A 15,805-nucleotide genomic window follows, 5' to 3' on the forward strand; every position below is an offset into this window, starting at 1 on the left:
ACACTCGGGACAGTCACTATTATGATTAGTTCATTACAGAAAGTCCCACAAAAACAGAAACATTTGCTGTTTGTGTTCATCACTGTATCTCCACACCCCACAGTGCCTGACACATAGTAAGCACGCAAATGGGTGCTGAAAGAATGAATGAAATGAACATTCTAATGTGTAAGAGATACTAAGTGCCGTGTGTTTTAGAACAATTCTATTAAAATAGAATGAAACTCCTAGTAAAAAATAATCAGGCAAACACCGAAAATTAAAAAGAATGTTGTGGCAGGGTAGCTAAAAACGGGTACTTGGGTAAGATTTGTAGCCCTTTACTCAGTGTGGTACATTGCATTTGCCACCACTTGGTGGAAGTAGAGAGGCATGGGTTCTTACCATGAAGGTGACTGGGATGTCAGTCTGCTAGTGAATTCAAACATTTGTTCTAAAATACATAAAGTTGTTAAATTACCAAAACCTGCATAGCATAGCTAGTCTGTAACCATCCAGACTTTGAACGTGGCACATTTTCATGTTATCAAATAAACTTGAAATTTCTGATATATATAGGTATATTTCATTTATGAAATTTAGTGCTAGATGTCACTGAGAAATCAGCCAATTTCTTGCCTGAGACATTTGAGGCCTACTAGCTAGTTGTATTGGCAGAACTGGGAACATACCTTTTTTCTTCCAGAGTATACTGCGTCTCAATCAGTGTTTTGTTCGTCTGTTTTTTCAGTTTTGAAACTGGGTCCCACTCTGTCCCTCAGGCTGGAATGTGGTTGTGCGATCACAGCTCACTCCATCACTGCAGCCTTGACTTCCTGGGCTCAGCCTCCTGAGTAGCTGAGACTGTCACACTGGCTAATTCTTTTTTTAGGAATGGGGTCTCACCATGTTGCCCAGGCTGGTCTCAAACTCCTGGGCCCAAGTGATCCACCTGCCTCAGCCTCCCAAAGTGCTGGGATTACAGGTGTGAGCCACCACACCAGGCCAATCAGTGTTAAGAATCATAACCTCCCTTTGTCAATGTTTAGAGTGACTTGCATAATTTCTGAAGCAAAAAATTGGGACACATAATCGTAAAAGATAAAGTGTTTGAAATAATGTTCTTGAAAACCATAAGATATTGATTATCCTAGCTATATAATACCACATTTATAAGCCTAGGGAAGAGCTTTTCTATTCATTTAATATTTTTGTCAAAGAGTTTAGAGTTCAGGCTTTTCATTCAGTAAGAAGACCTGAACTTGGGTCTGGCTGATGTTTTTTCTATCCAGACAGGCTGTGCTTGTGGCAGGAAGGCCACAGAAATGGTGCTGTCATCTTCACAAGTGCCCATGGTCACTAGTGAATGTCACCTGTCCCACCCTGGTGACATGAACCTTGATTACCTGTTCAAGCACGGATCTGCCAGGTTTCTCCACAGCCACCTGTTTTCCCTTGCATTCGATTCGTACTTTGGAAAGAGATACTCTTGACATGGTAAATCCCATTTTGTTTTGTGTTTTTAAGACCGGGTCTCACTCTTGTCCAGGCTAGAGTGCAGTGCTGGCATGATCGCAACTCACTGCAGCCTCAACCTCCCAAGTAGCTGAGACCATGGGTGTGCGCCACCATACCCAGCTAATTTGGCTTTCTTTATAGAGATTGCATCTCCCTATGTTGCCCAGGCTGATGTATCCTCCTTATTGGTATTGATGCTCAAATTCCCCTATCTTTGACTAATGGGAGCTTCTTAAAGCTGGCTCCTGTGCCCTTTTGATACACACCAGCCTTTCTTCTCTTTGCCTGCCTCAGGCTTAGGATCATCCGTTTCTCCAAGGAACCCTGATTCATTATAGCAGAGAATGGTATTTGGTGGAGAATGGTACACAGTGTACTCATTGTTTCTGGGGTGTCATTGATTCTAGGCCCTCTCAGAGAGCAGAGTTAGGGGAAAAATACACACACACACACCCCTAGACATACATATGCATATACACATACACATACATTTATAGATACATGTGCACATAGATCTGTAACTGTATATACCTCCTTGTGTGTATATGTGTGTGTGTATTTGAACCTAGCGTTTCGCATTCTAATCCAACATTTCAGGGTTCTTTCCAGCCTTTCCTCTTTCAGACAGTAAGAAATTTGAGCCCATGATTCTAAATATATTATGTCCTCAGTTAACTTGTTAGCTCTAATTAATTTCCTAATTTTGCCAGCTACCTGACGCCTCTTTGTCACTCCTTCCCCTTACAACTACTTGACTCTGCTTTCTCAGCCTTCAGCCATGCTTCTGCCACTGCCTCTACAGGAAAGCCACCTCCTTTTTGAAAAAAATTTGCACGGAGTGCTTATGAGAGGGTCTGCTGTTTTCTCCAGCTCATTTTTCCAAAGCAAACAATCCCACCAGCTCTCTCAGGTTGGTCATCTTTTTCCTAGATATAGTCCAAGGCAAGGTAAAGCAAGCTGGTTTCTGGAACCATTAAGATATTTCCCCAAAACATTTGAACTCACCAACTCACCATCTTCTCTGACTTCTTGAAATTTGTAACAGTGCATTTCATTTGCATGTAATAGCCTGCTTTTAGTCTCATTTTAATTCGTGATGTTTTTCAAGGTATCTGTGTTAGTTCTGTATTGCTGCTACAACAAATTACCCCAAACTCAGTGGCTTAAATTTATTTTCTTACAGCTCTGGAGGTCAGAAGTCTGAAATGAGTCTTAAGGGGCTAAAGTTAGGATGTCAGCAGGACTGATTCCTTCTAGAGGATCCAAGGGAGGATCCATTCCCTTCCCTTTTCTAACTTCTAGAAAAGCCTGTATTCTGTGGTATATGACCCCTTCTTCCATCTTGAAAGCCAGCAGCATAGCATCTTCTCCCTCTGACTCTGCTTCTCTCATAACAGAGCCTTCTCACTCTGACCCCTCCTGTGTCCTTCTCAGACAGGCCCATGTGATTACATTAGGTCCACATGGATAATCTGGGATAATTCAGGATAATCTTCCCACCTCAAGACCTGAAATTGATCACATCTGCAAAGTCCCTTTTGCCATATATAGTAACACACACAGGTTCTGGGGATTAGGACATGGACATCCTTAGGGGACCATTATCCAGCCTACCACTGTACCAAAGGAAAGCCTTAAATCTTAAACATGAGAATGTAACTGTTTTTTATGGAAGGTAATGAGCAACATGTAGACATTGATTGGAAAATGAACATATCTTGGAGAGCTTTACATACCTACACATACAGAGATATGCTTTATTTTTTATATTAGGCATTATCAGTATTATTATTCATCACAGTTATAATAACAATATGTTTTATCTAATTCTTTAATTTTTGCCATTCTGGTAGATGAAAAATGGAATCTAGTTGTTTTCATTTGCATTTCATTATGAGTAAGCTTGAATATCTTTTTATGTAACTCTTGGTTTTCTGTGTTTCTGTAATGTGCTTATTCTGTAATGTGTTCATATCTTTTGCCCATTTTACTAATGGATTATTTTAAGAGGTCTCTGTAAATTAAGGAAATTAGGTCTTTGTCATATGTGTTGAAAATCTTTTTTCCAGTTTGTAAGATGCCTTTGCACTTTATTATTTTTTTAATTATAAGGAAGTTTTTAAATTTTTATGCAGTTATTTTTATCAGTTGTTTCCTTTATGGTTCAGGGCTTTATGTTTTTCCACACTCTGTGTTTTCTTTTAATAATTTTTTAAACATTTATATTTTGAATCCATCTAACCGTCATTTTAGTGTAAGAAATGCAATAAGAATGTGCTTTTGTTTTGATTTCTGGGTAGATTCTGGCCTACCTCTCATCATTTACTGAAGTGCACTTTCTCTACCTTTATCTTACACTAGGGCTACCATATGTATTTGTTTGTGCTTCTGTTTCTGAACTCTTTATTCCAGTATATTGTTCTGTCAAAGCATTAGTATCGGGCTATTTTAGTGACTATAGCTTTATATCTCAGTGTCTGATCAAAGTAGTCCCTTCTCATCATTTTTGTTCATATTTCTTTGTATTCTTTCATATTTATTTCTCTATATGAATTTTGTATCATTTGGCCAAATTTCACAAAATTACTCAGCATTTCACTGAGAATGCATTGATCATGTAGATTAAATTAGGGAGAATTTACAGCTTTATAATGTGTCCTTTTGATATAAGAACAAAATATGTCTTTCACTTAAATATTTTATTTCAGTAGTTTTAAAGTTTCCTTCATATTATTCATAATATACTTAGATGTTTTAAATATTTGGACTGATATAGTAAGTGGGATATTTTTCATCTATTTCCTAAGTCATTTTATTTTGCATATAGAAAAGATTATTTTTAGGGCCAGGCACACCTATAATTCCAGCACTTTGGGAGGCCAAAATGGGCAGATTTCTTGAGCCCAGGAGTTTGAGACTAGGGCCTGGGCAACATGGCAAAATCCCATCTCTACAAAAAATTGGCCAGGCATAGTGGCATGTGCCTATAATCCCAGTACCTGGGAGACTGAGGCGGGAGGATCACCTGAACCCAGGAGGTTGAGGCTGCAGTGAGCTGTGATCGCGCTACTCCAGTCTGGGCGATGGAATGAGACCCTGTCTCAAAAAAAAGATTAATTTTATAGCCATGTTGTAACCTATAGTGTCAATTTAATTCTCTTGATAGTGTTTTATAAGTACATAAACATTTCATTTCCACATAATAACTTGCCTCTTCTTTTCCAATATTTAGACCTAGTACCTCCAGAACAATATTAATGAACAAAGTGACAGTAGGCCTTTCTTATCTTAATTCTTACATCAGTGTAAATTAATGTTTCACCATTAAAGTTTAAAGCTGTTTTTTTTTGTTTGAGATAGGTATTTATCACATTGGGAAAGCTTTCATTTAGAGCTTTTCAGATTGGGTTAGCAGTAATGAGAAGTTTTATCAGGAGTCATGGAATGAAAAGAGGAATTAAAGAAGCACAGAGGCATCCTGAACATTAATTTATGTGATCAATATTTATTGGACACCTAATATTCTAAGGAACTCCTCTAGGCACTGAGGATATAGCAGTAGACAAAGGAGCCAGAATGCATGCCACTGGGAAGCATACAGTTAGTGGGGAAGTATTTTACTTAGCTACAAACAGGCTAAGTAAAATAGGTGTTATAAAATAAATTTTAAAAAGTAAAATAGATAATATGTGCTAAAGAGAAAAAATGAAATGGGGAAGGCAATAGGAAATGAGAGTGGATAAGAAAAGAAGGAAAATTTGCATGTTAAGTAAGTTTTTTTTTCCCAAGAGGCAGGACTGGTTAAGAATATAATTGCCGGCGAGGCTCTGTAGCCCAGATCACGCCTATAATCCCAGCACTTTGGAAGGCCAAGGCAGGTGGATCACTTGAGTCTTGGAGTTCTAGACCAGCCTGGGCAACCTAATAAAATCCCATATCTGCAAAAATACAAAAATTAGTTAGGCATGGTGACACATGCCTGTAGTCCCAGCTACTTGGAAAGCTGAGGCAGGAGGATCACCTGAGCCCAGGAGGTTGAGACTGCAGTGAGCTGAGCTGAGCTAACACCACTGCACTCCAGCCTGGATGACAGAGACTCCATCTCAAAAAACATGTATATAATTACCTACCCATAGAATAATTTCGGCCAGAAACACAGATGTAATCATTTGAATTAAATTATCCTTATGAATTAATTATAACTTCACTATGGAATTTTTTTCATTATATGCGTGTAACAAAATAAATATTTACTTTTAAGAATTAGGATTTTCTAGTTGTATTATTAACCAAGAATCTGATAATTCATGAAAGTGTGGAACCAGAATACATTTTAGTATATAATACTAAATCAGTCACTATCTGTGCTTCTAAAGTACAATCCAGTGCTTACAAGTAGTTACCAAGAGGGTCGTCTTTTTGTTATTTTTATTGTTGACAGGAAAGAAACACATAATTCAAAAACTTTAATTATTTACGTTCAACTCTGTACTGGAAAGAAAGAGCAGGCAGGTGAGCCACAAGATCTTTTGTTCTGTCAAAAACTTGAAAAGGCACTGCTGTGTATGGCTCCTTCAAATCTTATTTCAACATCACTGTTTAATAATCACATCCAAGAACTTCCCAATCAATTGCCAACAGGTGATTCACTTTCACAGAGAAAAAGCCGCCTATGGCTGGGTACAGTGGCTCACACCTGTAATCCCAGCACTTTGGGAGGCCAAAGTGGGTGGATCACTTGAGGTCAGGAGTTTGAGACCAACCTGGCCAACATGGTGAAACCCTGTCTGTACCAAAAATACAAAAAAATTAGCCAGGCATGGTGGCAGGCGCCTGTAATCCCAGCTACTCAGGAGGCTGAGGCAGGAGAATTGCTTGAACCTGGGAGGCGGAGGTTGCAGTAAGCTGAGACCACACCAATCTATAACACAAGGAAATATATATATATATATATATATATATAAACTGCTTCAAAATCTTATAAATGTTTATTTGTGAGATTGTAACATTTTCCTTTTGTAATATCATTTTAGGTTTTTTAAAATATATTCTTTCTTTAAAAAGAGACCAAAACCTGTCAAAAAATACTACCGTGGAAAGCTCATAAATACTACAGTGTGAAGAACCCTGTGCTCATCTTCAGTTAATCGTCAGACATCTTAGGGAAGTTTGATAAAGAACACCAGGTATGCAGTAATCCCTTTCAAACATTTTAGCGTGTTTTATTTTCCATCTGCCTTGTTGCAAAAGCAGGAGTAAAGACACCTGACTGTTGTATTCAGAATGATTCAGACGTATACCTTGATCTTCAGCATTCTTATTTCTAATTCACTACTTAGATAAGCACAATATAGAAGTTCACTGTTCTTATAAGCAGCCATCCCTTTTACCATAGTGCATTCCAGGAAAATGTAACCTCAACCAGATCAGATTTTTTTCCATTAGAACAGTGTTTATAATTACTCATTGTGTTCCTGAGTCATAACAGCAAAGAAACAACTATAAACTAGGCCGGGCGCGGTGGCTCAAGCCTGTAATCCCAGCACTTTGGGAGGCCGAGGCGGGCGGATCACAAGGTCAGGAGATCGAGACCACAGTGAAACCCCGTCTCTACTAAAAATACAAAAAATTAGCCGGGCGCGGTGGCGGGCGCCTGTAGTCCCAGCTACTCAGGAGGCTGAGGCAGGAGAATGGCGGGAACCCGGGAGGCGGAGCTTGCAGTGAGCCGAGATCGCGCCACTGCACTCCAGCCTGGGCAACAGCGTGAGACTCCGTCTCAAAAAAAAAAAAAAAAAAAAAAAAAAGTTATAGGCCTGATACTAGTCATCAGTCAGTTTTTAACAGGTCAGTGAGAAAACTGATATTTAACAGACTGAATATATGATCCCACTTAACCTGCATTCAGGGCACATTCATTGCCGACTATTGTAACAGCCAAGAATCAAACTTGGTTTTACTTTTGTTTACACTGCTGATCGTATCTCTCAGACTCCATTTCATGAAAAAGAATAGAACTCACGCAGTGCCAGGTGAACCCAAACATACCTGTATTCAGGTCATATAGGTAGAAACTTTAGGATGATTGTGGAATCCTGGGAATTCCAGAATGCTAGAAATATCCAGTCTCTTTGGCAGGTATAGTTGATGTACAAGCAATTCTTTTGGAAATTTACCTGCCCTGCCAGGGCAGGAGAATTGCTTGAGCCCAGAAGTTCAAGACAAGCCTGGGCAATGTGGCGAAACTCCATCTCTACAAAAAATACAAAACTTAGCCGGCATGGTAGTGAACACCTGTAGTCCCAGCTACTCCAGAGGCTGAGGTGGGAGGATCACCTGAGCCCAAGAAGTTGAGGCTGCCGTGAGCTGTGATCACACCACTACCCTGCACTCTAGCCTGGGCAACAGAGTGAAACCCTGCCTCAAAAAGAAAAAAACAAAAAAAAAAACATATCTCTCTCTATATATTTTATATATATGATGTGTATATATACACATATATATACATGTGTATAAACACATGTATATATGTGTGTATCTGTATATATATGAAATACTTAGGCATAAATCTAACAAAAGTTGTAAAAAAGTTCTGCACTGAAAACAGCAGAGCACTGCTGAAATTAAAGAAGACCTAATAAATGGGAGGCATACCTTATTCCTGGGTTAGAATTCTCCATTTTGACAAAGTGTCAGTTCTCCCTAAATTTATATGTAGATTCAACACAGTTCCAGTCTCAATCCTATTAGGCTTTTTTTTTTTTAAAGAATTGACAAACTAACTCTAAAATTTACAGAGAAATTCAAAGGAACTAAAATAGCCAAAACAACTTTGGAATGAAACAACAGAGATGGCAAACTAATACTACCTGATTTCAAGATTAGTCATAAAGCTACAGTAACCCTGTAATGGCAGCACTTTGGGAGGCCAAGGTGGGCAGATTGCTTAAGCTGAGGAGTTCAGGACTAGCCTGGGCAACATGGTGAAACTCTGTCTCTGCAGAAAAAAAAAAAAAAAAAAAAAGCTGGGTGTGGTGGCACGAACCTGTAGTCCAGCTATGCGGGAGGCTGAGTTGGAGGTTGCAGTGAGCCAAGATCATGCCACTGCACTCCAGCCTGGGCAACAGAAGGAGACCCTGTCTCAAAAAAAAAAAAAAAAAAAAAAAGCTACAGTAACCAAAACAATGTGATATTGGTCTAAAGATAGAGAAACAGGTCACTAGAACAGTATAGAGAGCACAGAAATAGATCAACATATGGATATCTGGGTTTTTACAGAGATGCAAAGGCAACTGAGTGGGAAAAGGAGAGCCTTTCCAACAAAGGGTGCTGGAGCAATTGGATGTCCAAATACCAAAAAATGAATTTTGACCCATAATGAGTAACTCAAAATGGATTATAGACTTAAAGTAAAACTTCTAGAAGAAAGCAAGGAGGATATCTTTGTGACCTCAGGTCATGCAAAAATTTCTTAGATATAACACCAAAAGGATCATACTTTTTTTTTTGAAACAGTTTCTCCTTACCCAGGCTTGAGTGCAATGGCGCGATCTCAGCTCACTGCAATGTCCACCTCCCGGGTTCAAGCAATTCTCCTGCCTCAGCCTCCCGAGTAGCTGGGATTACAGGCACCCGCCACCACGCCCAGCTAATTTTCGTATTTTTTAGTAGAGACGGAGTTTCACATGTTGGCCAGGCTGGTCACGAACTCCTGACCTCAGGCAATCCGCCCGCCTTCGCCTCCCAAAGTGCTGGGATTACAGGCATGAGCCACCGCGCCCAGGCAGGATCATTCTTAAAAGAACAAATTGATAATTGGGCTTCACCAAAATTTTTAAAAAACATTTTTAAGAGAATGACAAATCACAGATGAAGAGAAAATGTTTGCAAAGCATGTATCTGATAAAGGACTTATATCCAGAATATTCACAGCAGTTTTACTTTTAATAGCCCAAAACTGGAAATAGCTGAAATGTCTGTGAACAGATGAATAAACAAATTATGGTTTATACATGCAATTGGAAACTACTCAGCAACTTAAAAAAAACAAACGAGGCCGGGCGCGGTGGCTCAAGCCTGTAATCCCAGCACTTTGGGAGGCCGAGGCGGGCGGATCACAAGGTCAGGAGATCGAGACCACAGTGAAACCCCGTCTCTACTAAAAAAAAATACAAAAAATTAGCCGGGCGCGGTGGCGGGCGCCTGTAGTCCTAGCTACTCAGGAGGCTGAGGCAGGAGAATGGCGTGAACCCAGGAGGCGGAGCTTGCAGTGAGCCGAGATCGAGCCACTGCACTCCAGCCTGGGCAACAGCGTGAGACTCCGTCCCAAAAAAAAAAAAAAAAAAAAAAAAAAAACAAACGAACTATCGATATTGATGCACGTAGTAACATGGATGAATCTCATAATAATGCTAAGTGAAAGAAGCAAACCAAATAAAAATACATACTGGATTATTCCATTTATATAAAACTCTACCAAATGCAAAACAGTTGATAGTGACAAAAAAACAGTGTTTGCCTGGGTTGGGAGTGAGGCGCAGGGAAGGATGAGAGGAATTACAATGGGATGCTGGGAGACTTTGGGAGATTATGTGGATGTGTTCACTGTCTTGATTGTGGTGATAGTTTCATGGAGATACACATTTCTAATCTTATCAAATGGTACTCTTATTAATTTTCTTTGAAACCTCAGTAAAAGAGCGTTAAAAATAAAGAATTGTAGGCCGGGCACGGTGGCCTGTAATCCCAGCACTTTGGGAGGCCAAGGCGGGCGGATCACGAGGTCAGGAGATCAAGACCATCCTGGCTAACACAGTGAAACCCAGTCTCTACTAAAAATACCAAAAAAAAAATCAGGCGTGGTGGCAGGCGCCTGTAGTCCCAGCTACTTGGGAAGCTGAGGCAGGAGAATCGCTTGAACCCCGAGGTGGAGGTTGCAGTGAACCAAGATTGTGCCACTGCACTCCAGCCTGGGCGACAGAGCGAGACTCCATCTCAAAAAAAAAATTGTATCCCAAAGGCTTAGGAATCAGTTGTGTTAAATATATATGCTCAGTAAGCCAAATAAATTGACATATTTGATACATTTTTTTAATCTTCATTTTAAAATGTTAGTGAATCAGGTACAAAATTCATATACATGTTGATATCAGCTGATCCCAGTTTTTCTTATGACCTCTTTTGGTCAAAGACTATGCCATTAATATTAAGAACAATTGTCTGTTTGTTGTAGCAAAAAGCATACTGAGTTTACCTAAAAGCTGATTTTAGTGACACTGACATTAATAAGCAGTGATAAACACTGGGTCAGTCAATCCATACACTGATCTTACCAAGTTGTAAATACATTCTTTCAAAAGAATATAGCATCTAAATATACTCTACAAAGCATTTATGACAACTTTTAAATTTAGTAAGCTCCCAAAAATTCAGTGTCTTAGGATATGGATTGAAATTATGATTTTTGATTTTCAGATATTTTTGCCTGTTTAATTATAAGACAAATCGGTGAACATAGCAATTAATCTGAAGTTGCTTATAGCTTTTTTTACATGAGACAGATTAGGTTATAGTAGTGATCAGTAGTAGAATTGATCGCTACCTCATACTGTGTGTTTTAGAAATTTGACAAAAGCAAGTTGACAGTACATCCACTAGAAAATTCATGGCACGCCGGGCGTGCTGGCTCACGCCTGTAATCCCAGCACTTTGGGAGGCCGAGGCAGGCGGAGCACAAGGTCAAGAAATCAAGACCATCCTGGCCAACATGGTGAAACCCTGTCTCTATTAAAAATACAAAAATTAGCTGGGTGTGGTGGTGCGCACCTGTAGTCCCAGCTACTTGGGAGGCTGAGGCTGGAGAATCGCTTGAACCGGGGAGGCAGAGGTTGCAGTGAACCAAGATCATGCCACTGCACTCCAGCCTGTCGTCAGAGCGAGATTCCATCTCAAAAAATAAAATAAAATAAATAAAATTGGTAGCAGTCATTTTCTACTCATCCATTCCACCAAAATAATAATAATAATAATTGTCTTTGTAGTAAGACTACCCTTTACCCATCCTGAGGAAACTGGATCCCTAACGTTAGGCTAGGCAAATGATTGAGCAGGAAAGATTGTGGATAATTTTGCTAATAAGGGATCTTCTCACTAAAATATTGAAAGATTTTTGATTTTTCAAGCATTTTTAAGAAGCTACAATTACTCCTAGCTATAAAGATCCTGCAAAATACAGAAGTCCGCTGGAGCCAGTAGGTAATGGAACGACTCAGCATCCACAGAGGCTTATGACTCGCACATCCATGTGGGGAGGGCGGTAACGCCTTCCAATCCACCACCTTTCTCACAGCTAAGTCTAGAAAGCCCTCATTAGGGGACATTTTAACCTGGTAGAATTGTTTTAGGAGCGAAGTTGTTTATAGTCTTGTTTATTCTTATGTGACTCTACAGGATTTCCATTTAAGAAAATTTTTTTTTTTTTTTACCTGTTACATCAATTTTTATTACACTAAGAGACTAAGATGGCTAGTCTTCTGCTTTATCAACGTGGGATAATCGAAGCTCACTTTAGTCTTCTGTGAGAGGCTTGCATTTTTTAAAGAAAAAAGGACAAGTCAGGAGAGGGACAATTGCAAATGTCGTTTTTCAGGGATTTTCATTGGTTTACAGAAATAACAGTGATTGGCGATTAGATTGCTGTTTGAACCACAGGGTATGAGCTGTGGTGTCCAGCATATGGCATTGTTAGGTTAATTTATAGCTATTGGTGGTGTCAGTCAGAGCCCAGGGAGCAAGCAGCTTAGAAATGATTACTTAACTCAGCTGGGGGGATAGGGGGACATGACTGCTGTCTCATTCCAATGCCTCTTTGGGCCTGATCATTTAAAGGGGGTTGCGGCCGGGCGCGGTGGCTCAAGCCTGTAATCCCAGCACTTTGGGAGGCCGAGACGGGTGGATCACGAGGTCAGGAGATGGAGACCATCCTGGCTAACACGGTGAAACCCCGTCTCTACTAAAAAAATACAAAAAAATAGCCGGGCAAGGTGGCGGGCGCCTGTAGTCCCAGCTACTCGGGAGGCTGAGGCAGGAGAATGGTGGGAACCCGGGAGGCGGAGCTTGCAGTGAGCTGAGATCCGGCCACTGCACTCCAGCCTGGGCGACAGAGCGAGACTCCGTCTCAAAAAATAAATAAATAAAATAAAAATTAAAAAAAAATAAATAAATAAAGGGGGTTGCATTCCTCAGATAAGCTTCTTTTCTTTCTCAACCCTAGGGGATTGGTGGTGTCACTCACATTTTACAGATGGACAAGAGCACTTAAGTGACAGGCAGACCCAAGTTCAAACCCAAACCTGTCTGCCTTCAAATTGTCCATCACCTTCTACTCCGTCACACTCCCTCCCACGATTGTAGCTTGACAATTTGTGAATGTAACATGAAAAACACTCTTGAATTAAGCCTTTATTCAAAATTGCCTGCATAAGACCACTTGTTGAAGGAGTGTTCTAAAGGAAGAAGGAGGGAATTTTTATAGAGCTTTAGCAGGAGAAGTCAGCTGAAGTCTAGCTTGAGTCAGAAACAACTGGCCAAAAACAAAAAACAAAAAAAACAAATTATTCTTGCCAATTAGCAACCATTGTTTGAGCCATTTGGATTTATCAAGATAGGTGAGGAAGAAATTAGGGACTGAGGTCATGAGCCAGAGGGCAGGGAGGAACAGCTCCTGGGGACAAGGAGAGGCAAGGCTGTGAGAGCTACACTGGAGCATTTGTAGTCCTTCAGGATCCCCTACACCAACATCTGGGATTCTTCTTTTTTTTTTTGAGACAGAGTTGGCCCTGTCACCCAGGCTGGAATGCAGTGGCGCAATCACAGCTCACTGCAACCTCTGCCTCCTGGACTCAAGCAATCCAACCTCAGCCTCCCAAGTAGCTGGGACTACAGGTGTGCACCACCATGCCCCGCTAATTTTTGTATTTGTTTTGTAGAGACAGGGTTTCGCCATGTTGCCCAGGCTGGTCCTGAACTTCTGAGTTCAAGCTATCCATCTGCCTCAGCCTCCCAAAGTGCTGGTATTTCAGATGCGAGCCACAATACCAGGCCTGGATTCTTCTTAATCTAGATGTAAAGGTTCACAAAGAAGGATCTGGTTCTGCCCACCACTACACAGCAGAATGTGTCTGGAAAGAGAAATTCTTTGCCTTAGGATTGTGTAATGCTCCCACCAATGTGTTATTGCAGTCATGATGCTTAATGAAAAAAGCACTGCCCCTGGAGCTGGAAAATATGGACAGTCTCTGAACTTTTAACCTGTCTGAACCTATTCCTCTAGGTGGCTGAAATGAGGTGATGTGAAGCAGTTTGTACAAAGTAAGAGCACTAGTTAGATATTAAGTATAATGCTAATATTAATTATTACTAAGATCATTTGGACTAAGATTTCTTGTAGTGGGGAGATTGTGGACTGCCTGATATATTTCATCAGAAGAGAAGGCTAGAGTTAAGCAGATGCATCAGAAAGCCAAAACACTTCAGAAAAAACCCTCTCAGTAGAGAAAGTGATATTAGATTCCTGTTGCAAAAGATCTAATGCCAGCTAAATTCTCTTTTGCTTTCTTGATAAAACAAGAGAATTGAGAATTAAATGGAAAGGTAATCCTTTTAAAGACCTCAGAAGATGGATCTGTTTGTTTCAATCTGCTTTTGAGGTAGGCTGCTATAAAAGAGATACTTGTGGTGTTACTGTGCCTTAGTGTAGTAGCATAATAAAGAAATGCAGAACCATCTGCTTTGTAACTAATGTTAATTTTATTAAGGGTATAAATTTGGGGTCTTTCTTGTATTTGACTTTCTATTCCTTCCATTTTAAATTCTCACTTTAGACAACGAAAAGGGCTTATTGAAAGTATTCAAAGTTTGTGTCCATGGCTGAGCATGGTGGCTCATGCCTGTATCCCACCACTTTGTGAGACTGAGGTGGGAGGATCACTTGAGCCCAGGAGTTCAAGACCAGCCTGGGCAACATAGTGAGACTCCCGTTTCTACCAAAAAATAGTAAGTTAGCCAGGCGTGACGGCACACACTTGTAGTCGCAGCTACTCCAGAGGCTGAGCTGAGAGGATCGCTTGAGCCCAGGAGGTCAAGGCTGCGGAAAGTCATGGTCACGCCACTGCACTCCAACCTAGGCAACAGAGTGAGACCCTGTCTTTAAAAAGGAAAAAAAATATATATATATATGTGTGTGTGTGTGTGTGTATAGATATATATATATAAAAAAAAGCATAGGTTCATTTTAATGTCAATAAATATGAATTCAAAAATAATTTTATTACGTTTTACTTTTCTTTTATTAGGTTGTTTGCTATGTCTTTGGCTGATCTAACAAAAACCAATGTAGATGAGCAGTTCTCCAGCGTGGCATTAGAAAACAATAGGAGATCTGCAGAATGCAAGAGAAGCCCAGGCACAGGCGATTTTTCACGGAACAGTAGCGCTTCTGCTAAGAGTGTTGATTATAGCAGGTCTCAGTGCTCCTGTGGAAGTTTAAGTTCTCAGTATGATTATTCAGAAGACTTTCTCTGTGATTGTTCAGAAAAGGCCATTAATAGAAATTATTTAAAGCAGCCTGTGGTTAAAGAAAAGGAGAAGAAAAAGTACAATGTTTCTAAAATCTCCCAATCTAAAGGTAAGGAGTAAGATTTCCCAAGCAAGACCAAATTTCTGATCATAATGATGTTATTTTCCTGCACTAGTGTTTGAAGTGGTTCATACTCAGTTTTATTGTTTTCCCATATTGTAAATGTGTATTATAGGTGAACTTTTCTAGAAGAAATTAGGAAATAGAGAAATTAAGAATAATTATAAAATAACAGAGAGGCTTCAAATGTAAAGCCTAGCCCCTGCATAGCTTACCCTACTGGAGCCTACTAGTGAGGTTAGTTCCGTTTTTAGTTAACAGGTGGCCTTGTTACAGAGTACCACAATACTTGGATTTCACTGGCTTCTTGCCTTTCATCTCAGCTGAAGAATCAGTGTTTGAATCGCCAGTGAAATGTAAATACCTGTCTCAACACCCCAAGAGGATGGTCTCCAAGTCCGGTGAGGCATATTGGCAAAGACCATCTTTTGAAATGGAGATGGTTCAAAAGGCTGTTAATAATGTCATTTCTTTGCAGATTTTACCAATTCTATCAGGTCCCAGCTGTCCAAATTGGAATTCGCTTGTGCTATCTTTGATCTCCTTTCTTCTTCCTTCCCTGCCCAGACTGTAATTCCTTCCTCTCATTTTAGGCAATCTTGAGCTCATAAGTAT

General features: G+C 40.1%; 2 protein-coding genes across 11 annotated transcripts in view; one reads left to right on the forward strand and one right to left on the reverse strand.

The window, feature by feature from the left end:
* The window catches only part of LCA5L (lebercilin LCA5 like), a 44,490-nt gene that overhangs the window by 4,022 nt on the left and 24,663 nt on the right, over positions 1-15,805 (forward strand). For 2 of the 7 annotated variants that reach the window (XM_074033992.1, XM_074033991.1), the window contains 2 exons: positions 6,531-6,683; positions 14,847-15,178. The exons of 2 other annotated variants lie outside the window; for them this stretch is intronic. In XM_074033992.1, the coding sequence (XP_073890093.1) occupies positions 14,857-15,178 (322 nt within the window). In that variant the 5' untranslated portion in view covers positions 6,531-6,683; positions 14,847-14,856. Of the gene's footprint in view, positions 1-6,530; positions 6,684-14,846; positions 15,179-15,441; positions 15,592-15,805 lie in introns of those variants that run through there. 3 more of the 7 variants (XM_074033994.1, XM_074033993.1, XM_065541363.2) reach the window with 2 other exon arrangements.
* The window catches only part of GET1 (guided entry of tail-anchored proteins factor 1), a 60,440-nt gene continuing 50,531 nt past the window's right edge, over positions 5,897-15,805 (reverse strand). For 2 of the 4 annotated variants that reach the window (XM_074033999.1, XM_074033996.1), the window contains exon 6: positions 5,897-6,418. Coding sequence is in view for 3 of the 4 variants with exons in the window: in XM_074033996.1 (XP_073890097.1) it covers positions 6,343-6,418 (76 nt within the window). In the remaining variant the exon portion in view is untranslated. Of the gene's footprint in view, positions 6,419-14,816; positions 15,027-15,093; positions 15,119-15,805 lie in introns of those variants that run through there. The other 2 variants (XM_074033997.1, XM_074033998.1) reach the window with 2 other exon arrangements.

This window comes from Macaca fascicularis, chromosome 3 (assembly GCF_037993035.2).
Source record: "Macaca fascicularis isolate 582-1 chromosome 3, T2T-MFA8v1.1".
Classification (NCBI taxonomy): Eukaryota; Metazoa; Chordata; class Mammalia; order Primates; family Cercopithecidae; genus Macaca; species Macaca fascicularis.